At 38.8% G+C, this 22,591-nt stretch overlaps 1 protein-coding gene across 1 annotated transcript in view; it reads right to left on the reverse strand.

Moving 5' to 3' along the window:
- Nucleotides 1-22,591, reverse strand: part of MOCOS (molybdenum cofactor sulfurase) — a 220,706-nt gene that overhangs the window by 17,490 nt on the left and 180,625 nt on the right. The window contains exons 7-10 of the mRNA XM_033076845.1: nucleotides 19,716-19,832; nucleotides 16,618-17,061; nucleotides 8,741-8,903; nucleotides 2,361-2,442 (exon numbers count right to left, since the gene is read on the reverse strand). Of these exons, the coding sequence (XP_032932736.1) occupies nucleotides 2,361-2,442; nucleotides 8,741-8,903; nucleotides 16,618-17,061; nucleotides 19,716-19,832 (806 nt within the window). The remainder of the gene's footprint in view (nucleotides 1-2,360; nucleotides 2,443-8,740; nucleotides 8,904-16,617; nucleotides 17,062-19,715; nucleotides 19,833-22,591) is intronic.

A 22,591-nucleotide genomic window follows, 5' to 3' on the forward strand; every position in this document is an offset into this window, starting at 1 on the left:
ATAATCTCTTCAAGGTCTTAGTCAAAGTCATTCTGTTGTAGCTCAATTCTACTTGTTTTCTGCTTATGTTTATTTTTGTGGAGTATAACTTTACATCTGTCAGCATTACATTTTCTTTGGCACATGTCAGGCAATTTATAAAGAAGAACCTATTTCTCTCTGATTTCACTTGCTGTTTGCCTTGAGTTTCCCACTCATCTTTCTATTATGTCATTTAGCTTCAGTGCGTTACAACTGGTCCCTCCAGCAGGGTAATTTACAGAACAAGAAACAAAGGACAGATGAAGTCTGAATATTGATCCCATGGGATACAATACAACGGGCTCAGTTCACCTTGTTCTTAACTACACCTTTGTCTTCTATCACTGCTACACTTACCTTGATCTCTTTGATATTGCAACCTGTCAAAGGGGAGGCTGTGTCCCTGCTTATTTCAGTAGAGCAGCAACCTTGAGCATTTAGGGTCTTCTACAACATCAATCCTATAAACATTAGCTTCTACTTTCATCATTTATGTCACTGTTAGACATTGCATCAGAAAGCCGTGTCCCTCTGATGTCAGCAGCACATGCTGATGGACAGCCCCTGCTGGGATGAAGGCTTAATGTTGATGAATTGCTTCAGAAGGGAAATTTGGGCTCATTAAACTTCCGTGGCTAGGAAATTAAACTTCCTCACATGACTGCTTGCAAATTCTACATCATGTACTTAGTTATCTCAGTCTAAACTCAGAGTAAGAACAGCAGAACTGGATGAAATAACAGCATCAGAGCACAGAATTAATAAATAGAAAATACATTCACTAGGTGTTTCTCCCAAATAAAAGCCTTTTAACAAAGGTTTTTGGTCCCACTGCTCACGTTAGACACTTCGCAGAAAAGACCCCAGACAAAAAATCACCTTCTGTCCTCTTGCAAAGCATTGCTTTTCTCATTATTTTCAGCAGAGGTTCCTCTGTTGAAACAGTGGAAACTGGCATCAATTGCTATTGGATCTCTGAGCAGTTTCAGAGCCTCATCAATGTTGCTCACTCATCCTGCCTTACTTCGTGTCTTGTTTATTTGCCAGTCACAGTCCACTCCATGCAATTGGCTTTTATAAATCCTTTCTTATTAATTCTGTCCTTTCCTTCCTTCACAGAACTCTGAGAAGTTTTCCATGAAAACTTCCAATTTGATATGATAAAAATGACACAGTCAGTTACATGAAAGAAAAGCTACAATAAACAGTATGGCAACAAATTTTATGCACACAGAGAGAAAGATAACTCAGGTAGTTTTACAGCCTGTAATAGATGGGCTTACCATGGGGAGGCTAGGGATGAGTCAACACTAAGGGAAGTGGGACAGATGGTTAAAACAAATGACTCTTGGGTGGATTCCACTACCTGAGGAAAATACACTTCTGAGGAAAAGATCCTCTTTATCATCTGAATAGCTAGTAGAAAAGAAGGAGAAGATAATTTTCTGCATGGTTCCACGGGGAAATTGCCAGGTCTTTTGCTGGTTTGTTTATGTGTTACTCAGAGAACCAAATGTAGAGGGTTACAAAGAATTAGTATACCTTGGTGAAAGGAAGACATAAACCTTTAAGTGGCTATTTCAGTTGGACTTACCAAGAGACTCATTGAAAAGAAACATTGTAGATAATACATATGTACTTTAGGAAGGCACTTGATACACTGCCACTCAGAAAACTTAATGAGACTGCTGCAAGTTCTTAGAAAATATGATGAATAAACACTTTATTATGGATAGAAAATAAATTTATTAATAATGTTATATTCACTGAAGTGGCATGTCTCTTGATTCGAATTAATGTTAAACTTACCTGTAGTCAAGATAGTTAAGGGGACACTGAACAACATCGGTGGTCAAAACAAAATTAAAGAGGGTTGTAAAGATGGAAAACTGTTTATAACTTTAGAATGTTCTAGCAATTTTAAATCCATGTACTTTGAATGGGCAAAGCTGCCAGCATCATCACTATTAAATGTGGAAACTGAATTCAAGTCCTGCTGAGACCTCCAGTTGGCATTTGGAGGTAACTGGGGACCTTCTCCTTTTCTCATGCTTGGAGCAAGTAAAAAAAAAGATCTCACTCATTCAAGTGAGAGCTAAGTCAGTTTACTGTACTGTCCATCCTCTCCTTTTTAATTTTTTAAAAATTTTTTACTATTTTCCATCAGACATGCTGGGCATGCCAACTTACTTATTTAAATAGGACCACTCCCCTGGTCCACTTAATCATTCATTGCTTTCACCGTTTTTTCAACGACTTCTGTCTGTGTGCACATCTGTTCACATCCTGAGTGTCACTACAGTGATTTTCAGCTTCAGTACCTCTCTGCTCTCACTTACCTGTGTGAACAGACTTTACTCTCACAGATCACAGCCTCTTTTCCAGTATTGTCTTCTAGCGGCACAGATATTGGGTCCATGCCTAGGTGGGTAGAAAGCAAGTCATATTTAAATAAAAAAATTATGAAGAATGATAGAGTCATGAAAAAAGTTCTTATTTTTGCTCCTTTTCACAGTCTCACCAGCCTCACAAACAGTAAATTAAAAAATATTTTTTCTTTTTGCTAGAATTATATTCTCTGCCGGCAGGTGGCTCCAAATGATAAAACAAAGCGCAAAGGCTGCAGATGACCTTGGCACTCAAAGCATATTTAAAAAATACACAATTTCAGCTTTGAGTAACTTCCTTCTCTGTTTATCTCAGGCAGCAAAACTAGCACAGAATTACAGCCTCAGCCATGGTTTCTGTTGAAAGGATGGTTCCTCTGACAAGTCAGGAGATGATGTTAGGCGCTGTCACGTTGGAGTAGAGGGATTGAGTGATCTGAAAGATGGAGGAGGGGAGAGGAAAAAAAAGAGGCACAGTCTGTTCAAGAAAATAAATATATTGTGAGATAAAAATACAATAATTTATAGACAAAACGTATGGAAAACTGTGAATGAGACAATTATTCCCATCTATTCATTTTCAAGTTTAAACCAGATGTGGATTCCCTGGTAATGATCTATCTTAACTTCTCCCACATTTTTCTCATCTTGAACAGAATGAGTCAAAGAGATGGAAAGGGTACTTTACTAGAATCAAAAAGAAAAGCTGTACTACTTTTCATTCTGTTAATGGAAAACAATAATCTTAAATGAAAAACAAAGTGTTTTACTGTGTGGCTGCAATGAATCTAGCTTTTTCATTACACTGCAACATATATTAACCAAGACTCTGAAACCACCCCCTTCCCCATTTCCCAGAATTATAACCACAATATTATGATATTATATAATATTGTAAAACAAATAAGAACCATGCTCTACCATCTCTGTGATATGGTGAAATCAAGTTGGCTTATTTTTTTCTGAAGGGTAATGAAATGTAGTTCAGATTCATTATAATGAGACTATCAACTCTGTTTCATACATGTTTTACAAAATAGAAAGTGGTCTACTTCTTCTTTGGTTAATTATGTTAGTATATGCCATAAGTGAAGATGGAGGGGGAAAAGTTGGGTTCACTTAGGAAAATATTACATGTAATAAATGCTTTGAACTACCCTGTAACAAACTGAAAAAAAGCCAATGTTATCATCTTAACGACTAGAATTCTTGGACTTTGAAACAATTAAACATTAGCATCATTCCTTCTGGAGGAGGAATATTTGAAATATTTCACCCTGGATGCATTTTTAACTGTTATATCATTCATACACTTTCTAAGAAAGGCATACTCACAAAATTTCTTAAAATAGAATTTCAGGGCTTTAAAAATGCTTTTATACACCAGCTAGTGTATCACATTTTTATTGAATAGCACACATTTTACAGTGATGTTTAGGTCAGTTAAACATAGTTAATTACAATGTTATTCTATCTTTAAGGCAAAAAAATAAAGTAGAATATTGCCAGTTACTAAAATGTAAAAGCTGTCATTCTCCATGGTTATTTGCTTTATAATAAAATACACAGATGTGCTCATAGTACTAATATTAAAAAAAAATCTTATAGCTCCTATTTTCAGTCAATGAGGAAAATTAGAGATCACTTATTTCAATAGACTGAAATATGAACCATTCATGTATATTCTTTCATCAGTGTATGCACTTAATTCCCATTATTTTTATTGGCAGTAACACATGACTATTTGAAGGCACAATAAACTCCATAAAGTGCAATTAGCTGCTCAGTTTTGCTAGCATCTTTCTACTCCAATATTTTAAAGTGCCTCCTCAACATTCAGCATTTCTCCCACTGTGCAGTGGCAAACTAATGCCCAACTTGCCAAAGTAATGCTGATTGTCAGCTAAAATGGAAACAGAGAAATTTGTCTTTTCCAGAAATGTATTCTCAGCCAAATTCTGTTTGGCTACACATTTGTGTAGGTCAGGAACAAGCGCAATGCAATCTGTGCTCCCACGCATTTGATGGAGGAGGACAAGGAGATTTCACTTGATTCTCACTCAAGTAATAGGATTTCTGAAAATGAAGGCACTTGCTCCTGCCCACCTTCAAGTTACTGAGAGCCAAACCTCTAATAACTTCAGTCAAGACAAAAATAGTTTTTTTTCTCCATGGGAGCTGATTTAGAATTAGGTACACTGATTTTCTCAAAGTGGGTTCTGTGATAGCAAGGCTTCATTACACTCTTAACAGTAAACAGAATAGGAAATGCCTGTTAACAATCACATAACCTAATAATTCTGAAAAAATTAATAAATACAGTTTCTCAAAATTAAAATCTCACTCCCTCTGCTGAAGCAAAGTACAGCCAGTGAGAGAGTAGGCACAAGCCCTTCCTCTCCCTCTGCTCTCACTTAACTCCTTTATTAGAGATCCAGGAAATACCTGAAGCTCCTCAGCAGCCATGCAACCCAACTGATTTTGCAGGCATACCAGGCAAGGATCCTAAGCCTTCAGGCAGCTTTGGGCTTATGTAGAGCCCCACTGTGCCATCCTTGCTACCCATAGTGGGTGGCAGGATTGCACAGCTGGGTTGGTCAGACAGCAGCTTCTGCCCATCCACAGCTGGGGCTGCAGAGCCACCCAACATGCAGGGGTTAAAGAACAACCCTGAAGGGTGTCTCAGCGCATAGAGAATCCAGCAAAAGGTGTTAAAGTAGTTACAGTCACACTAAATCATGCTGACAAATTTTTCTTGGACAGAGAAGACAGAGAATATTAAGCCATATTGCAATAAAATAGCCATAAACAAATTTTCTGCTAATGAAAAGTTCTAGAGGGAGAGGAAAGCATGTGCCTGGAGGGGAAGAGAGAACAGACTCATCATTTTTTAAAAGTGGCACAGATAAAGTCTTCACCATAATCTAAAAGTGTAACAGCAAAAAGCTCTTAAAAAATGCTGCGTACTTCACCTACGTGGGATTCAGCCTACTGGGCTTCAGGCACTTACCAGAGCACCCATTCCAGCAGCACTTGCCTTAGACTCTCTCTTTTGGAGGGAGAGGTGCCTGCAGCCAGCAAAGCGCGCTCGGGGCGGAGATGCTGCAGCCTGCTTGCACAGTGAGAGAAGCACAGAGAGCAGCAGGGAAAACACAGTGGGTACAGCTCCATCTGCATTGGCACCCGTCAGCTGGGCTTGCACTGTCACCGAAGCATGGGCATTGCAGAAATGGAAAGGACAAAGAAACTCAGCACAGGGACAGGGCAGGGCATGGAGGGAACAAAACTCATCTTGGAAAGATGCATGCTGCTGTGGCTGAGGAAAGGCAGTTTGGGTGGGTGGCCTTCCATGTGGATGAAGGAGTAGAGCAGGAAGGGACCTGGAGGTGGCTGCTAGTCAGCAGAGCAAGTGCTATAGTGTGGGAAATAGAAAAGGTATATAAAACTCTCAGAAAGCTGTGTGAAAGCAAATCTCATGATGGAGAAATGCAAGAATGCTGAAGGACTATGAGCTGTGTAGAGATAGTCCTCAGGAAAATATGTTAAGCAAGATAGTAGAAATATGTAAGCTTAATAATGAAGCTTTATCCGTTGTTTTAAGCTATTTCAAGCAAGCATTATACAAAACAAGATGTATGTGTAAATATACTAATTGGTTTGAGCAAATGCTTGTCAGCTTTTAATATTAGGCTATTGGCTAGAAAGTTGTTAAAAGACTTTGTAACAAAGAGAACTGCGTCTGCTGTTTTAAGTGCCTGAAGCTGTTCCCATCTCCCTTCCTTGGTTCTGTAAAATGAGGCTAATGATGTTGATGGAATAAAGGCTTTGAAACAGCTGCTCCAGCAGGCCCGTCCTGTTGTTTCTGTACATATATATCTAAATATAAAATATGAGAAAAAATATCCCAGGAACCCACCACCATGAGTCTGAAATAACATCAGCCACTGACATAGGCAATGGAGGTTCTGAGCTCCAGAAAAACCAGCCTGGCTCAACCAAGCTCCACTGCTCCCCACCACAGGGATCACTGCTCATATGCAGCATTCAGCTTCAGGTCCTACATTTGCAACCAGTCACACAGACAGGCTGGAGGAGTGGTGACAGAAGCAGCAGGGATTAACGTAGGATTTTCAAGGCAAGAGTCAATTTATTAAATTAAATTTGTCTGCCGTGAAATGATTTAAGTGGAAGATATAACACTGACCCATGTTTGTGTATGGATAAAAGAAAATAATTAAAAATTTAACACTAACAAACAAATAATGGATTTAGACTGCAGGTAAGAAGAAAGAAAACATAATAAATATTGGAACAACTTCCTACACATTTATCTGCTCAGTCTTACCCTGCTGGTTTGTATGTGCTCCCATCATTGTGCCATCTTAGGAGCAGTAAGCTCTGGAATAGACTCCCCAAGGAAAAGAGAGCCATTATCTCTCATCATCAAGAATTAAAAAAAATGCCACAGGTTGCAAGAACACCATGAGAGTAAAAAACAGCAGGACTACTAGAAAAGAGAGCCCAGATCACCTCATGGGCTAGGATTTTGGTAGCTAGAGTCATTATACAAAGAATAAAATTACTTCATTCTTACACACTGTACCAAAGTAGGCTGTAAATAAATGGCAATGACATTCCTCTTAGAGCACAGTGATCAATTACTTTTGAGTAGAAAAATGATCAATAGCTTGGACAATCACTTCTGTGTGGAATTGATTCTCACTTTCATTGGAAGGAAGGCAAATGACAATGAAAACTCCAAAAAAGACACACAGTAAAATGTAGAATAAAGGCAAATTTCACCTGGCACTAACTGTGGCAAGAGATTGTAAGTCTCAGTGTGAAATGGGTGCCTTGACTGTCATTTTTGTTTGAGAAAACTTCCTCTTGACTCCCTGAAGTATGTCAGGTGTTACTGACAGGTGTTATTGGCAGCTGAACATACTAATGGGTATGCACTTGTCTGAACAAATGCTGGCAAGGGAAAAAAATGAAGAACAGACAGAATGGTCAGAAATGAAGAGAGATGGTAAGGAAATAAATTTCTAGAAATAATTAGTTCTGAAGCACTTGATAATTTAAAAGTTGTGAGAGAAGGCTGTCTGTGCAACTGTACTACAGAAATTTGAGGTACAAGGTGCTCCACATAGAAATGAAATGATTTAATGATAGATTTTCAAAGAAACAGTATGCAGGAAAGAGGGGAAAGCAGCAGTGTATGCGCCAATGAGCAAGTCTGGAATTCCTAAGAAGAGAGTAGATTGTGTTTGGGATTGGAAACACAGAAAATAGCACATGATTAGTGGAAGTATCAAAAGAGTACATTTGAGAAATCTATTTCAGACAAAAAGTATCAATGAATCTGATTTAATTCTATGGAGAGAGCTCAGACAGTTGGAGATCACAACAACTGAAATGTACACACAGAAGGGAGACTGTGGTTACAGATCCACTCACACAGATTGCTAATAAAGGGTAAAAAACCTGAAGACAGGTTCCCCTATTTTGCTCTAGCTGCTGAAAATGTGGACACATATATTATTAATGGTTAAGACATACAGACTGAGTAAATGTTGGACCCCAGGGAAATGATGAACACCATTCAGACACATGCAAACTCGGCATTAGTAATAACTTCAGTGGAATTCAAACCTGTTCCAGTGTTCAGGGGCAATGGCACTGTTGCAAAAACAAATCTTCTTCACTCCTGAGTATCAAAGAACTTTCTGTAACACTTTACATATATTTTTTTACACTCAGTAGTGAATAAAAAGGATTTTGATAATTTCCAGGAAGCTCAAATATCATGAAATATTTGCCTGCTAGTGCAAGTATTTAACTGAGTTAAATAATGTCTGGTCCTTATTTTAATTCATACTAATTTCTACTGAAGACTCTACCCCTCTAATCCTACAGATGGAAGGAGGAAGAGAGAAACTAAATAGGAAGGTTTTTGGCCAGGGTGTTTAATGATAGACTTCTATTCCTTTACCTTTGCAGCATTAACAATCCCTTCAGCTATGGGACTTCATGGTATAGCGAGACACTGGACAGTAAACTTCCACATCTGTCTGTTCTTTTCTCCATCCTGGAGCATTCACTTTATGGGAGTCTCTATCTACTCTCTCCTTACCCCAACAACAAATTAGGAAGCCCTCCAGGAGTGCATATAACAGGCTGGGATTTCATTGCCCATAGCTGGAACAGAACTTGTCCCTGAAGTCACCAGTAAGCATGCACAGCATTCAGTAGTTTGTTGGGAACGTGCAGGTGTCCCTGCCTAGAAGTCGGACACCAACAAAGAAGGGAAGGAAAGGATATTATTTACTAACCTTCTGCCTGAATGACCATAATTTTTTGCTTCAGATCAATTGAGGGGTTCACAAGACACAACCTTGGCTCCTGCTTCTGAGTCATACAGATTCCATTCTGGTTTACAACCATCCAGTTTCGGTCGTAGAGCAAACCCTGGTTTCCTACTGGCCATTCTGCAACCTGGGAAAGAATTAGGAGGGGGTACAAGGATTTAAAAAAAATGTTAGCTGGATTAATAGATTCATGCTGGAAAGAAAAGAGAGGGAAAAGAATTCATTGCTGAAACTCACTGAAATCAGGAAAACTTATGCAAGCCAATGTCAGCTTTTTATAAGAGAAACTTTAATTGCAAATCGAAGATAAAGATATCTCTGCACAAAGCTGACAAAAAGAAAATCAAATTAATCTAAGTTTTTACATATTATCATACAGTTTAACAGAGCTATAAGAATAAATGATCTGTGAAACACTTTGGAAACTGTCTTCAGTTTTATACTCATCCATTTTTAGGACCTATTCCTCCAGAAATTTTCATTTAACTTACAAAGCACAGAAATTTTACAGGAATTTTATTAATTAAAAATCAAACAAATAGAAAGCAGGAAAACTGTGAAATTCACAATCCTGTAAAAACTTATTTTTCATAAAATGGGACTACTTTATCAATTACAGTAAATTCACGAATACAAGCTGCACTGAGTATAAGCCGCATCGCCAGGTGTTGGCAAATATTTTGGTTTTTGTCCATAAATAAGCCACACCTGAGTATAAGCCGCTCTGTCGTTCACAGCGAGGACCCGCGTGCAACAAAGTTGCCAATTAGTAACAGAACTGCGGCAGGGCGGGGTTTACTGGCTCGGTTCGCGCCATGAGGGCTCGGGGCTGCCGACAGGGCTGGGTGGCCCAGCTCAGCGCTGCCACTCAGCAGGGCCGCTCGGGGCCGGCCACTGCCACAGCTGGGCTCGGTCACCCCGGCCCTGCGCTGCCCCGCGGCGGCAGGGGGGGTACAGAGCCCGCCGGCACCTGCGGCGGCAATGGGAGGCGGGGATGTAGCCTGCCTGCTCCTGCGGCGGCGGCACGCGGGGACGGGAGCCCCCCGAGCCGCGGGGCCAAGCAGGAGAGAGCCCCTGCTTCCCCCAAGCTGCAGGGCTAAGCAGGAGAGAGCCCCTACTCCCCCCGGGCCGCGGGGCCAGCAGGAGGGAGTTGCCCCACCTTCCCCACCCCCTGTGCTGACTGCACAGAGCAGCTCCACCCGCCGCGCAACAGAGTAACCAATTTGTAACAACTGCGTAAATGCAGGGTTTTACTGGCAGGTGCTCAACTTTGCAGTTTGCACTGACTTGGTTTGCACGCCCGGGGTTGAAAACGTCAGAAAATTATTCACATATTGGCCGCTCCTGAGTATTAGCTGCATTTCCGGTATGGGAGCAAAATTTTGGTCAAAACGGTGCGGTTTGTATTCGTGAAATTACTGTAATCCATTTCAGAAACTCTGCCACTGAAGATTCTAGTTTAGCTGGGAGAAGAATAGTTTATTGTCTTCTTTGCTATCTGTTCTTCCATTACTTCTATAACAGTCTTTACATTCAATAGCCCATACAAGAATATTGTCCTTGCTTTCACATACATTTTTCTGGTGAAAAGAACATCTGTTTCTGATGCTACACAGATGGTAATCTTGAAATCTAAAAAGAGAGCGATTTTAGTAATGCCTTTGGGTGACATTAATATCTGCTTTCTTCTCCAGAATGTTAAAATATTAATACCATTCTTGTAATATAAAGTTGGCCACTAACATATTCTTCAGCTCACGTATGCTTTCTAGTCGCAGCTGAATATGGAGAAAACAGCTGAACTCCGTTGAATTCTTACAGAAAAGCTGAGTACATGAATCTCCCATGAATTAGCCGACAAAAGACTTCAGCAAATACTATTGAGTAAAAGACACGTGAAGCACAGCTTGATGCTATGAAGAATAACATGTCTGGAAGCACTAGCTAGATCAATTACAAATCACATTTTTGTTTATCATGTGATTGACCCAAAACTTAACAGAACCTCAAATACCTCATTCTTATAAAATTTTCCTGTTTTTATAAAAGCCTGCAGCAGCAGTTTGACACTGACAGCCTGACTATAGAAAGCTAAGAGCAGGCATGCTAGAACTGAAAACTTAAAGCATCAAAGCTAAACTCAAAATAATTTCACCACAGTGCTCCCAACTATACTGAATACCGAAAAAAAAAAAAAAGAAGAAGAAATGCATTCTATCAACCCACTTGATTTATAATATTATTGGGCAACTTTTTAAATGCAAGCGTGGATGAAAAATTCAGTGATAAATAGAAATTTTAGGTCTTTCAATATCATCTGAAATCACATTATCCAAGTACCTCAAACTGTCAGCACCTCAGCTATGTGAACCTTTACTCTGTCTTTTTTAGAAGAGGAATCATAGCCCAAAGACTGCAACATCAGCTGAAGAACACTTTTGTTCTTAGTGGAAATTATTCTTCGGAGAGACCGGCATTTTTGGTTATCCTGTATAATTAGACTACAAAATGCATTTGAACAGCTGGTGATCATCTGAGAGCTGTGAGAATTTCCTGCTAACAAATATCCCTTCCAAAAAAGAAGATCATTAATTGGTAATACATCCTCCCATGAATCCAACAGATCTTGACAGGATTTGCAAGATACAGAGAGTAGAATAAACTAAAAAAGCAGAAAAATAGAAAAAGAGCACAAAGTTTCTCAGTTCCCTATTGCAACATTCAGTTATTTTAGTTCCACTTCAGAACAGCAGTTATCCAGGAAATAGCTTAAGCATTGGCTTACCCTTCACTGAAGGCAAGAGGTTTTATGAGCTGAACAAAACAAAAACAATCAGTTTTCAGTAGTTCTTACCTGCTGACAGGTATTAAAGGGTAAGCCCAGCTAAGTAGCTAGCAAACACTTGGAAATAATCAGCACCTCCCACTCAAGATACCTCTGACAGGTCTAAAATAATGGCAACTAACTCCATGCTTCAATCACACCACAAATATGATGCAGCACATGACTTCAGGTCCTCAGCCCTTCCTCTGGGATTTGCCGTTGTAGTGAGAGTCACATACGTGTGCCCTGCAGTGAGTCCCTGTCCTGCCATGGTTGTCCTCTGTGCATTGACAAGTGCCCAACTCCCTCCTCACTTTTCAGCTCACTGTATTGCACATGTTGTTAGGACCTTGGTACAGAAACAAACAACTGTGCCCTGCCTTGGATGGAAGGTCACAGACAGCTCTAAACAGCCACACCTGGTTTGCTGCTAATACTGACACTGGATATGAGCAAGGAAGAACACATTCATTTCTTCTCTCAGCACTTAGGCCTGTGGCCTGTGCAGAGCATATCCTGCCCTTATTTCAAAGAGGCTGAAGGGATTGTTAGATAAAGTAAAATAAAGCAGGTTAGCATATGTGGCAGTGAGCAATAGTGCATTACACAGCCTGTAACGTCATTCCCTGAAGTTGCCTGGCCACCTCTAGCTAGTGGGATAAATGAAAAGTGGGAGGACAGAAGGAAAGCAGGGACAGCATGGTTTTACTGATAGATACCAGAATATATATTCATTCCAAGCATGGCAGGTGATGATGCATCACGGGACCATTCAATGTAAGGTTTTCTCTACCTGTCACAAAGACCACTGCATAATACAGCCAGTACTTGGCATTGTCCCATCTGCTTTAGTCCATCTTTTTGTATTGCAAAATAAAAATATCCACTGCAAAAACATGTGGGGTTGTTAGTTTTTTTCTTCAGAATTTTCTGTGAAATATTTTGGACTGCATTTCTCCCATAGTTCACAGTAATGTCATCATGAAGGCTAACACAGTTTTTGAATACATTAAAGGAATCACTGAAAAGGCTTTAAATTATCTAAATTTAAAAATATTAGTAGTCTTACATATAATTTATCCACTGATCACTACGAATCGAATTTGCATTGTATCTGGATTAAAAGCTAGTTTGTCTTCTCTGTTGAGATGCAATTTTTTATACTCTGAAACCTACTGCAAGAATAATAAAGTTATTAATTAGTTATTAATTTAAATTCCTAACCTCCTTCGCTGGGCACATTGCATTATAGAATTATGCAAAAGTCATTGACATGAGAGATGTTCCTGTTTAAAAATGCATGTTTAAAACATATTTTTATGTTGGAAAAAAGAAAGTGGCCTGGGATAGAGGTTACTCCTCTGCTTTTTTCCATTTAATAAAATAATTGCAGGGAAAAGAAAACACATTTGAGAAGTTGAGTTAGAAAATTCTGCCCTCTGCTTCCTGCATCATGTGTACAAAATCCATGGGACAACAGTGGCCAGGAACACTCCATAAAATTCTGCAGAAACCACCCAACCTGCAGCGAGCTGACAATCTTCACGCCAAGTTTCATCCTCCCAGCTGCTAAAGCACTCTGCCCTCTCATTTTCTCTGGAGGTCAAGAACCTCTCATACTAAACCACTTAGAATAGAACAGAGAAATCAGAGTTTAGGAGAGGAGGAGATTATGTGACTCTAAAGAGGAGATCAAACAGCTGTGAGTTTGCACTCACTTCCTCCTCAAGTTTATCCTCCTGCCACTAATCATCTATCCTGCAGCCAGCAAGTCCATGGGCAGGTTTCACTGGTAGATGGGCTGAGTCCTGCACACAGTTAGCTGGAATTTTCCATTGCACATATTATTTTAGAAAAACTCAAGTGATATGTAGGTACAATAAATCCTAGTTACTACACATGCTAAAGATTTGACCTCCCATACCAGCAGGAGTATCAACCTACAAATCTATGAGTTTCTGATCTCAAGTATCAAAGTATTACAAGGGGAATGAATTTACTACAGATCAGTATTTGAACAATTGTATCTTTTCACATCATCTAGCTGAGAATTACCCTATAATTGATAAAGATGGAGATCAAATATTTAATTGGGAAAATATGGTTCTAAATTTCCAGCAACTACAAAGCATCTAAAGATATTTTAGATTAAAAACAAGACACTAAATTTAAATTCTTGCATTCCAATCAAAGACTAAAGCTACATGATTACTACTTCAGAAATTTATGTGTTTCCTGAAGTAAAGAGACAATATAATGTTAAGTGTGATGTCCGTATAAAAAAACACTAAACAAATGGCAAAAAAATAGTTTTGTAAATGATTCCGTCAATATAAAGCCTAGAGATTCTAGTATAATCAATATTTTATAATATTGTATATATTAACTATATAATATTATATATAATATTATATTTATGATTTTCAGGGTTTGATTCCATTTAATTGTGGTAAGGTTTCTTCTCTAGCATGTCTTGCTTCAAACTCCAGTGCGTGTGACATAATCATTTCCCTATTTCAAGATGATACAGGTTGAAGCAGCAGTAATGACACATTAAAACACATACACAGATTCATGTTGGAGGTTAGTGCACTCTGCAGGGTCTGGGTCCTGGTAGTCATGGCTGTCTATTCTACTCTTACTTATTGGAAAGAGACTAATCCACTTGGTGATTTAGAATGGGATTAATTGAGTTTTAAAGTTCATTTTACAAATGGTGGTCTGTAAGATGGTATTTTTATCTCTTCTGTAGGCTGACAGTGAGATTGGAAGATCTTTCACAGGCAGCTTATAAGTGTATGACAGGTCTAGAAGTGCCAGTCAGACTTTTGGGAAGAAAAAATATGAAGAACATCTTGTAGATAGGAAGAAGGTCACAAGAACAAAGATTTGGGTTTTTTTTGCAGGGATTTATTTAAATATAAAAACTCAGCAATATAGTATTTTGACTTCAACTTCTGGCCTGTTCTCCCAATGCACTGAAAGCCCTTTCCTAGGGGATTTGTTAGGTCAGCTTCTGCTGTTCTTTCATATGCACTCATGTATCTTCTATAAACCACATGGAAATCATGTGGAAATCCAGAAAAATTACTTTTTAAGTAGAGGAGGAAAAGAGCTAAATGCTCTTTATAGTGAAATTCCAGTCCCTTCCAATACCATATACTTAATCCAGTATTTATTTAATTTTCTCTTTCAATTGTAATTGTTACTCTTTGGCAATACAGGCTCTGACATTGCTTATATTACAGAGTTCTAATATGGCTGAGGCTTCGTTATAAAAAAATCAAAACAGACTTCAAAAATTACTCTAGACATGCAAAATTAAACCTCATAATGTAGTTGCAGTTTTTATATCTATTTTTAAATTATTCAGATCAGCTAGTGTTAGCTGCGTAATCTAAGTTGCCTTGAATTCCTCTTGTAGTCAGTGAAAAGAAACAGAAATATCCAGGAAAATTTATTTCTCTTACTGCAGATGCTTATTTTATGCTAAAATGAATAAGCAGGTATCCATCTCCCACTGCTTACAGAACAGTGTTGAACTGTGGAGGTGGAAGCTGAGCTAAGATGAACCCTATTTTCACTCTGGGCCCATTAACACATGCCTGGCACAGGCACTATGCATGGGGCATAGGGATTTCCCCCTCCATACAGAATTGCAGTCCTGTCTGCTGGGGAGCACCGTGTTTATGTGAATTTATCACCTAAAGCCCTTTCCCCCCACAGAGCTTGAAGAGGAAAAACCCAGCTCAGCTTGTGGGAAAACATAAGCTTTCTTTCATGCTGAGGTATGTCTTACCTGCTCCTGGGCACAATCACTTCAAGACTTCCTAGTGCTGAATGTTGTGGCACGTATCTCACAACACCAGCCTGCACGTCAAAAATAGAACTTAAACCCAAACGTGCATGAACACTGTGTTTCAGCAGCTTCTATACTGGGCTTCTGTAATATAGCTATGAAAACTGCAACACTTCAACAAAGGTTAAAAATTTTTCACATGAAATGGGCAATTAATTTGATTTTCTAAACAGTTTGATGCAGTGGGAGGTTAATAAGGGGTGGAAATTGTTTGTTCAGGTCTCATTTAATGCTCAGGATTGTGCCTCTGAATTAAAGACATCATAAGCCAACTCAAATTTAAAAATACAGATGTTCTGTTGATCATTCAATAGTGTTTAATTGCCCAACCTCTCTGCACTGAGAACGAAAAAAACCAAAACATGATCAAATCAGCTGAGAAGACCTATTTGAAATGCAGGGGATTCGTCACTGGATTTGACCCCAATTTTCTCTCAGATGTGAGACACTGACCTACACCAGTAAGATTTCATAGGGAAAGTTATACCATTATTGACATTCATTAAATCACTTCCCAGTACAGTACTAAGCAGAGTGACATTCTAGGTCATGTGTGGGCCATACACCTATTTCATCATGCATTATTTAAAAAAAAAAAAAAGTCACAGCTAAGGTGATGATATTATTAACTTGGTGAAAAAGCAATTAAAATCTTCAAAGAGTGAACTTTCAAATAGCACAGTAACACTTAAATGTCATATTTCTGTTGCAAATGTATTTTTAATGATAACATTTCTTTGTAATGTAAATCAGGCGCCTCTCAATTATAACATGTTAATCAAGTTATTTCTCAATTGCTGCCTACCCATCAATGCCTACAAGTCCATCACATGTCATTCTGCAAAAGCATACTAATTACTTGATTATATTTTAGGCAAGGTTTGCAAATCCAACTATTTTTTTCAAGACAGCATATTATGTGCAAATTTGCCTGTTGTGGGTGGGGGGAGAGCAGAAGACACATTTACCCTTCCCGTGTAACTTCAGCCTAATTTAAAATCCTTCAAGCTAGCCTTGAAGTCTGGGACTTGATCCCAGAAACTGGAAAAAAGGAAACATGGGTACCCACACTCTGCTTCCTAGTATCTCATATACACGTCTGATGAAAAACATGAGGCTGAGCTGCACAAACACTTCTGAATAGTTCAAAGCACATACCTCAAATGCAGAGCAAGATTTGATTGGGTAGAGGTAAATTTTGGCAACAGTGATGGGCTTGCCACCTTTTCTACATGTTGGCACTGCAGTCTCAGAAACAGCTGCCCTTATGCTTTCTGCCTCAGGCTCCAGTGGCTGCCACCTGCCAGTTGTCTCTGCCTCAGATGGAATATTCCTGAGTTCTCCGTCTGAGATTTGCAGTATTTGAGACAATTTATCTGCACTGTTAAAAGAAGAGTTGTCATGTGGAACACATTCTGTCGTCGGCTTCGTAACAGACTGGAAAGGAGTCTCAGTGTCCAATTTGGAGAGTCTGGTGGCTATGATGAAATTCAAAAAAGTCTGTGCATCTTCAAAAGAGGACATGTAGCCAAAGGATATTCTCACAGAACCAGTGGGACGTCCATCAATTAGGTCTATGTTATCTCCACAGACATGGCCAGCCTAGTTTGAAATAGGAAGAAAAACAAAGATGTCATGATACTTTGTTTTTTTTTCCTCTCTAATTCTACCCAGTTATTAATGAGTCTAACCTGAAAAACTGTTATAAGAATAGAAGGTTAACTCATCAATACAAAGAGAAAATTAAGAAAAACCCCTCAATCATCTTACGATTTACTCAGACTATGAAGATAATTTTGAGCTGCTTGTCCTATTCTACTCTAGGGGCAGAGAAACTTCTTGAAACCATATCAAGAATCACAAAAAGGTTGTATGTCCCATGATTATCAGCTCAGACAATCTCCAGGGATATTCCAGTCTCACCTGCATAGTTCAAACTGGGATTCAAACTGTGATGTTATGTTCAGGCAAGTGAACAATCCATGAGACAGTTGATTTCTCTGGGGCAATTTTCTGGATATTCATTGTCAGAATAGTGCCATTTTATACCATCTTTTCATGACTTGTGTTTATTAGTCCAAACAGCAGAAAAAACTAAGTCATCTGGGATTGTGACAAAGCAGAGACTTGAATCTAGAGCTCAGACATCCAAAGTGACACAGGAATATCCATCAAATCTGCTGCTGATCCAGTCAACACATTGCTTTCGGGATGAAGGGAACTAGTCTTTCCTCTAATAGTTCTGCCTCTGAAGACCACCAGTTGCCATTTGAAAAAATTTTGTTGAAAAATTCTTTGAATGCTCTGTGGTGACCTCCATGTAGATACCCATCTGACGCATCTCTCTTACAATACTCTATGGAAAATTCTCCCTTAAGGCTGAAAGTTTCTTTAAGTGAGTGAGTGCTGCCACTTAACACCAGTGAAGTAAGCTAGAGTCCCCCTTTGTTCATCCACTTAATATCAGCCCACCAATGGACTCAAGATTTAGTCCTAACTCAGCATTCCCTAAGTGCAGCAGCTGTTGGGGCGTTTTTTCTCAGAATTTAGTTTAAGTACACATTTCCGTCACATTAAAAATGGACATGTGAATAGTTTATTTACATGAGGGCTTTTTGTTTAAGCGAGAAATGTCACAGGACAGTGAACACATATGCCATTTATGCAAGGAGAAATAAAAGCCCTATGTTTATATCAAAGCATGCAACACAGTAGTAAGTATTTTAATACAGTGTGATGTAGTTTTTATCCTTGACAACAGAGCAGAAGCAACATTTGCAAAATTAGGTTGCATCTGTTAATATACCCTTCTGTAACCCTTCTGCCAAGTATTGCTTGATTGACTGAGGAGAGAGGTTCCTACTGTGCAAATAAGTAAATGAGTTCCTACATAACATCCTAAGAAAACTAACCACACTTCTCCAGGGACACTTGAAGACAGAAAGTCCTCCCTCACAGGCATTTTATCATGTAAAACTTCATCAGGGAAGGAAGAATACAGCCAGCACCCTGGGAAAAGACAAAACTGAAGTATATGTGCAAATAACATGATAAAAAATGCCTTCCTCTACATAGTAATGTTGTCAATAACTCATCGTGATCCTTCTCAAAGCACTGATGGGAATGGAATGTCCCAAAATACCGACTGTGTAACTGTACCACCTCATTATACAACCTCTGGCAATTAAGCATCTCTCCATACATTTAACTTTAGCCTATCTGCATTTAAATGATACACTAAAAGAAGTCACTCACTCCTTAGCAAAATCCTCCTTGTATAAGGAGATCCAAGAGCATTCTGACTGGCTATTTAGCAATTTTCACTTTAGCAAAAGGGTAGACCCTTTTTGCTTTCTCAGAGGAGAGAGCTTCCATGCAAGTCAAAGCACCACTTTGCCCAGGAAGGTATTAAAGAACTGCAGCAGTCTTTAAGAACTTGTGCTATCAGTCCTGCATGTGAACGTGTTTGCGAAATTATCTATATATCTCTGTGAAATGATAAAGGAGCTATAATATCATCACAGCCATTAGATATTTTTTTTAACCTTTTGAAGAACACCATTAATAAAATTTTTGATTGTTCTGAATTAATTTAGTGTAATTTCAAACTCTGACAAATATGCAGACAGGAAGCCTCCTCCACTTCACCATAATACATCCTGCTATACATCTTTTAATGACAGTTTATGGAAAACATTAGTAATCTTGAAAACAGTCTTTGCATTCATATTCTAAAAGCCTAACACACCAGTTATCTAAGTAAATGTCATCTAAATTTGCTTAATTCTCTGAGATTCACTGTGTATTTGCTTTTATTGTTTCCTGTCCAATTTGCATATGTATTTTGAATTGTAACACCCAACAGCAACAGGTCTACAAGACTTGAACATTATTAGGTACAATAATTAATTAGGATACTTAAAGAAAAACATGAGAGGAGTTGTGCAGGAAATTTTGTTCTGCAAGAAGTCTGGATATCATGCAATTCCAAAACCAAACTGGAAGGCCCAATTTCCTATTCTTCAATGAAATAACAACAAGCAATACATACTTCTCTGCATCCACCAAATATTGTGTTTTAATACCTCATTTCAATGAACCAAATTTCAGTTAGTTTAGTTCTCTAACAAGGCAAGGGAGTTGAAATCTTAAAGAAAGCAAGTCAAATTTAACTTCATTTTTCACAGAGACTCAAAACCTTGGGATGTGATATACTTACTTTAGCTTTTAACTTCTAATCAGATTCAGAAACTAACCTGCAGGTTCTTTTGGATGTCCTCATTGCTTATGCCCAAATGCATCTGGCAGGCTCCCGTGTTACAGAAGCAGCCTGTGCGAAGATGTATGTTGTGGAGACTCGCCATGCTGTCCACCTTCCCAATCCAGCAGAAGATGCAGGAGAAGAATGAAAAATAGACATTTAAAAGTCGTAGTCAACAAGATACAGTGTTTTAAAGGTAGAAATCAATAGAGATAAATTACATCTATAAACAATTAACAACTTAGTGTAGCTTTTGCCATTCCCATACAGATTTAGTATTTTTCAACTTTGTTACTTCATCTAAAAGAAAACAGTGGTAGGAGCAGAGATGTTTACCTTAGCATTGAGCAACTACTACACACAAAACACACACAATCAGATCCTGAACCTGTAAATGCCAGTACATCTGCTGAATTTTAAATCTGTGAACAGGTTTATTCACCTCAGTGCTGCTAATTACAGACCTGCAGCCTGCAGGTGTTACTTGGTGCCTTGACAGAGCCACCACCTGCAACTGCCTCTGAAGAGACTGAAGAGAAGCCTGGGGCCTCTTTTCAGGTAGCTAAAGAAAACCTCCAAGGATCTGAAACTGCAAATTCTCATTACAGAAACTCATGCCATCTATGGGATTTTGGCACACAAGCACTGGAAGGATCAGCCCCTCAGTAAAACAGTAACATTTGCCAGGACAAGGAAAATACTGGAATATCTCCTTGAGTCCTGTACCTACAGCTCCCCAATCTACCAAGTCCTTGGTGCATTTCTTCCTTGTGCTGTTTGGTATTACACCATTTCTTTATCATCCACTGAATAATGAATGGGTAGAAATACAATACTTGATGACAAACCAGCTTGAATAAATTATGGGAAAGAATGAAAATGGTGTGCAGAGAGAACAGAAATACGTGCCCATATGTGCCTCAGAAGGAGACATACATATGCATGCACTGGGAGGACAGCACTGCAAGGGATGCGGATTGTCAGGGTTTCATGGCACACCTAAGAAACAAGGGATGCACACCACAGGGATGCTCTTAGCACAGCTAAGAAACCATGGAACCTCACTGCAGGGACTTAGAAATGCTTTATATTGATCTCAAAAAGCAACTGCAGCAGCTGATAAGATTAGCTGAGCTACCACCAGTTATTGCTTTGACGAAAAATAATAAGCATTCCTAGTCAGAGCTGCAAGAAAGGACAGACAAATGCATGACATCTGACTCTCACCTCTACCACAGACTCCCAAAACAACCATGCACAACTTGCATTAACCCCTCTGCGCTTTTGCTCCTTTTCTACAAAAGGAGAGCTGAGAGTCCTTTGAATGACCGCAACCATGCTGCAGACTCAGGGGACTCTGTTGTACCAGGAACAGAATCCTCCATGCAGGAAGCTCGGGCTCAGCTGGATGCACAGCAACAGCTCAGCTTAAAGGGGCAGGAAAGGGAGTGTCAACCCGCTCATACTAACCACTTCCCTAACTGTGAGCTCATGCTTCATGTTCAACCTAGCTTTTGTAGCTGGCTAAATCTCTACTGGCTTTTATTTTTTTAAACATAAATGCCCTCTGTACAGGACAATGGCCCAATATATATATATACCAAACACTTTCTGGTATAATTCAGTCTATCTTCTGTCTTGACATGTCAATCTTCTATCTCTGAGTTTAACTGCATGCACCAAGTCCCTTTAAAGTCATTATCTCAGTGGCTAGAAAACCCAAGCCTTCTGTTAGAACTTACTCCATGCTGAAATAATTCAACCCAATACTATTTAGCTCTTCTAAAAGCAGCTCAAACAGAGTTATTGCTTTTTTTTTCATGTGTGGGGCATAAGGGTCTGTGCACAAAAAATGTGATGTATACAAAAAAACTCTACATTGCTATAGCACACAAATTCTCAAGTTCACAATTAAATGTGTTCTGCGCCACTAGTTCAGTTCAACACTGTTTGATACTCCAACAGAGACATAACCAAAATAACTCCATATATACAGACTGGGAAAGCAGAGAATATAATCAGCCCAAAGATCCCTATTGATGATTAATGCCTGGGAGAATATCTTGTGTTTAAAGCATGTTTTTCAAATTGAAGTTTTACTAAAAGGCATCTGTTGAGAGAGACTGTTGTGGTGTCGCTAGCTTTGTTTTGTCAGAAGACTTCAATATGGGAACAGTGACATTTTCTTGACGTCTTTTTTCATTTAGATGAGAGAAGTTGTCATTTTCCCAGAGCATGGTTTGTCATGGTGCTAGTGACTTGTGGGCGGATCTGTCATTCCATTAATCATGACAAGCAAGGCAAAAATCATTATATACTTCACTACTGAAATCATGCAGTGTTTGGGCTTATTTTCACAGTATACAGAAACCTTTAAAGTATTTAATCTTTTTGCTATTAATATTTTTTAAAAGGAATGTTCCCAGGGCAGCTTTGTCTATCAAAATGTATGTGGTATAATACAGTTTCCATGACACATCTTCAAGAAATTGCAAAAAAGATTTTAATTTTTAAAAAAAATTTGTCAAATAAATTATTATTGTTCTTTAATGAAGAGTAATTTCATTCTAGCCATGCAATTCAATCCTCACCTACAATAATACTTTAATTGTAATATATATCAATCTGTACATTAGACAAGGACTAGTGAGACATAAAAATATGATGATTAGAAGAATACAGGAATTGTGTTCAGGAGAAAAAAATATAAGTTATGAATAGCTTTAGTATTAACTGAAGTTCATTAGCACCCATGTGATAATGTGCACAGATCTTGGGAATGTGATGCACACTTTTCACTGGAAACAATGACACCACGTAAAGAACCAGTAAAGGCAGCACTGCAAAAATATCTGTCCCTTGAAGAGATGT

Source organism: Catharus ustulatus, chromosome 1 (assembly GCF_009819885.2).
Source record: "Catharus ustulatus isolate bCatUst1 chromosome 1, bCatUst1.pri.v2, whole genome shotgun sequence".
Lineage (NCBI taxonomy): Eukaryota > Metazoa > Chordata > Aves > Passeriformes > Turdidae > Catharus > Catharus ustulatus.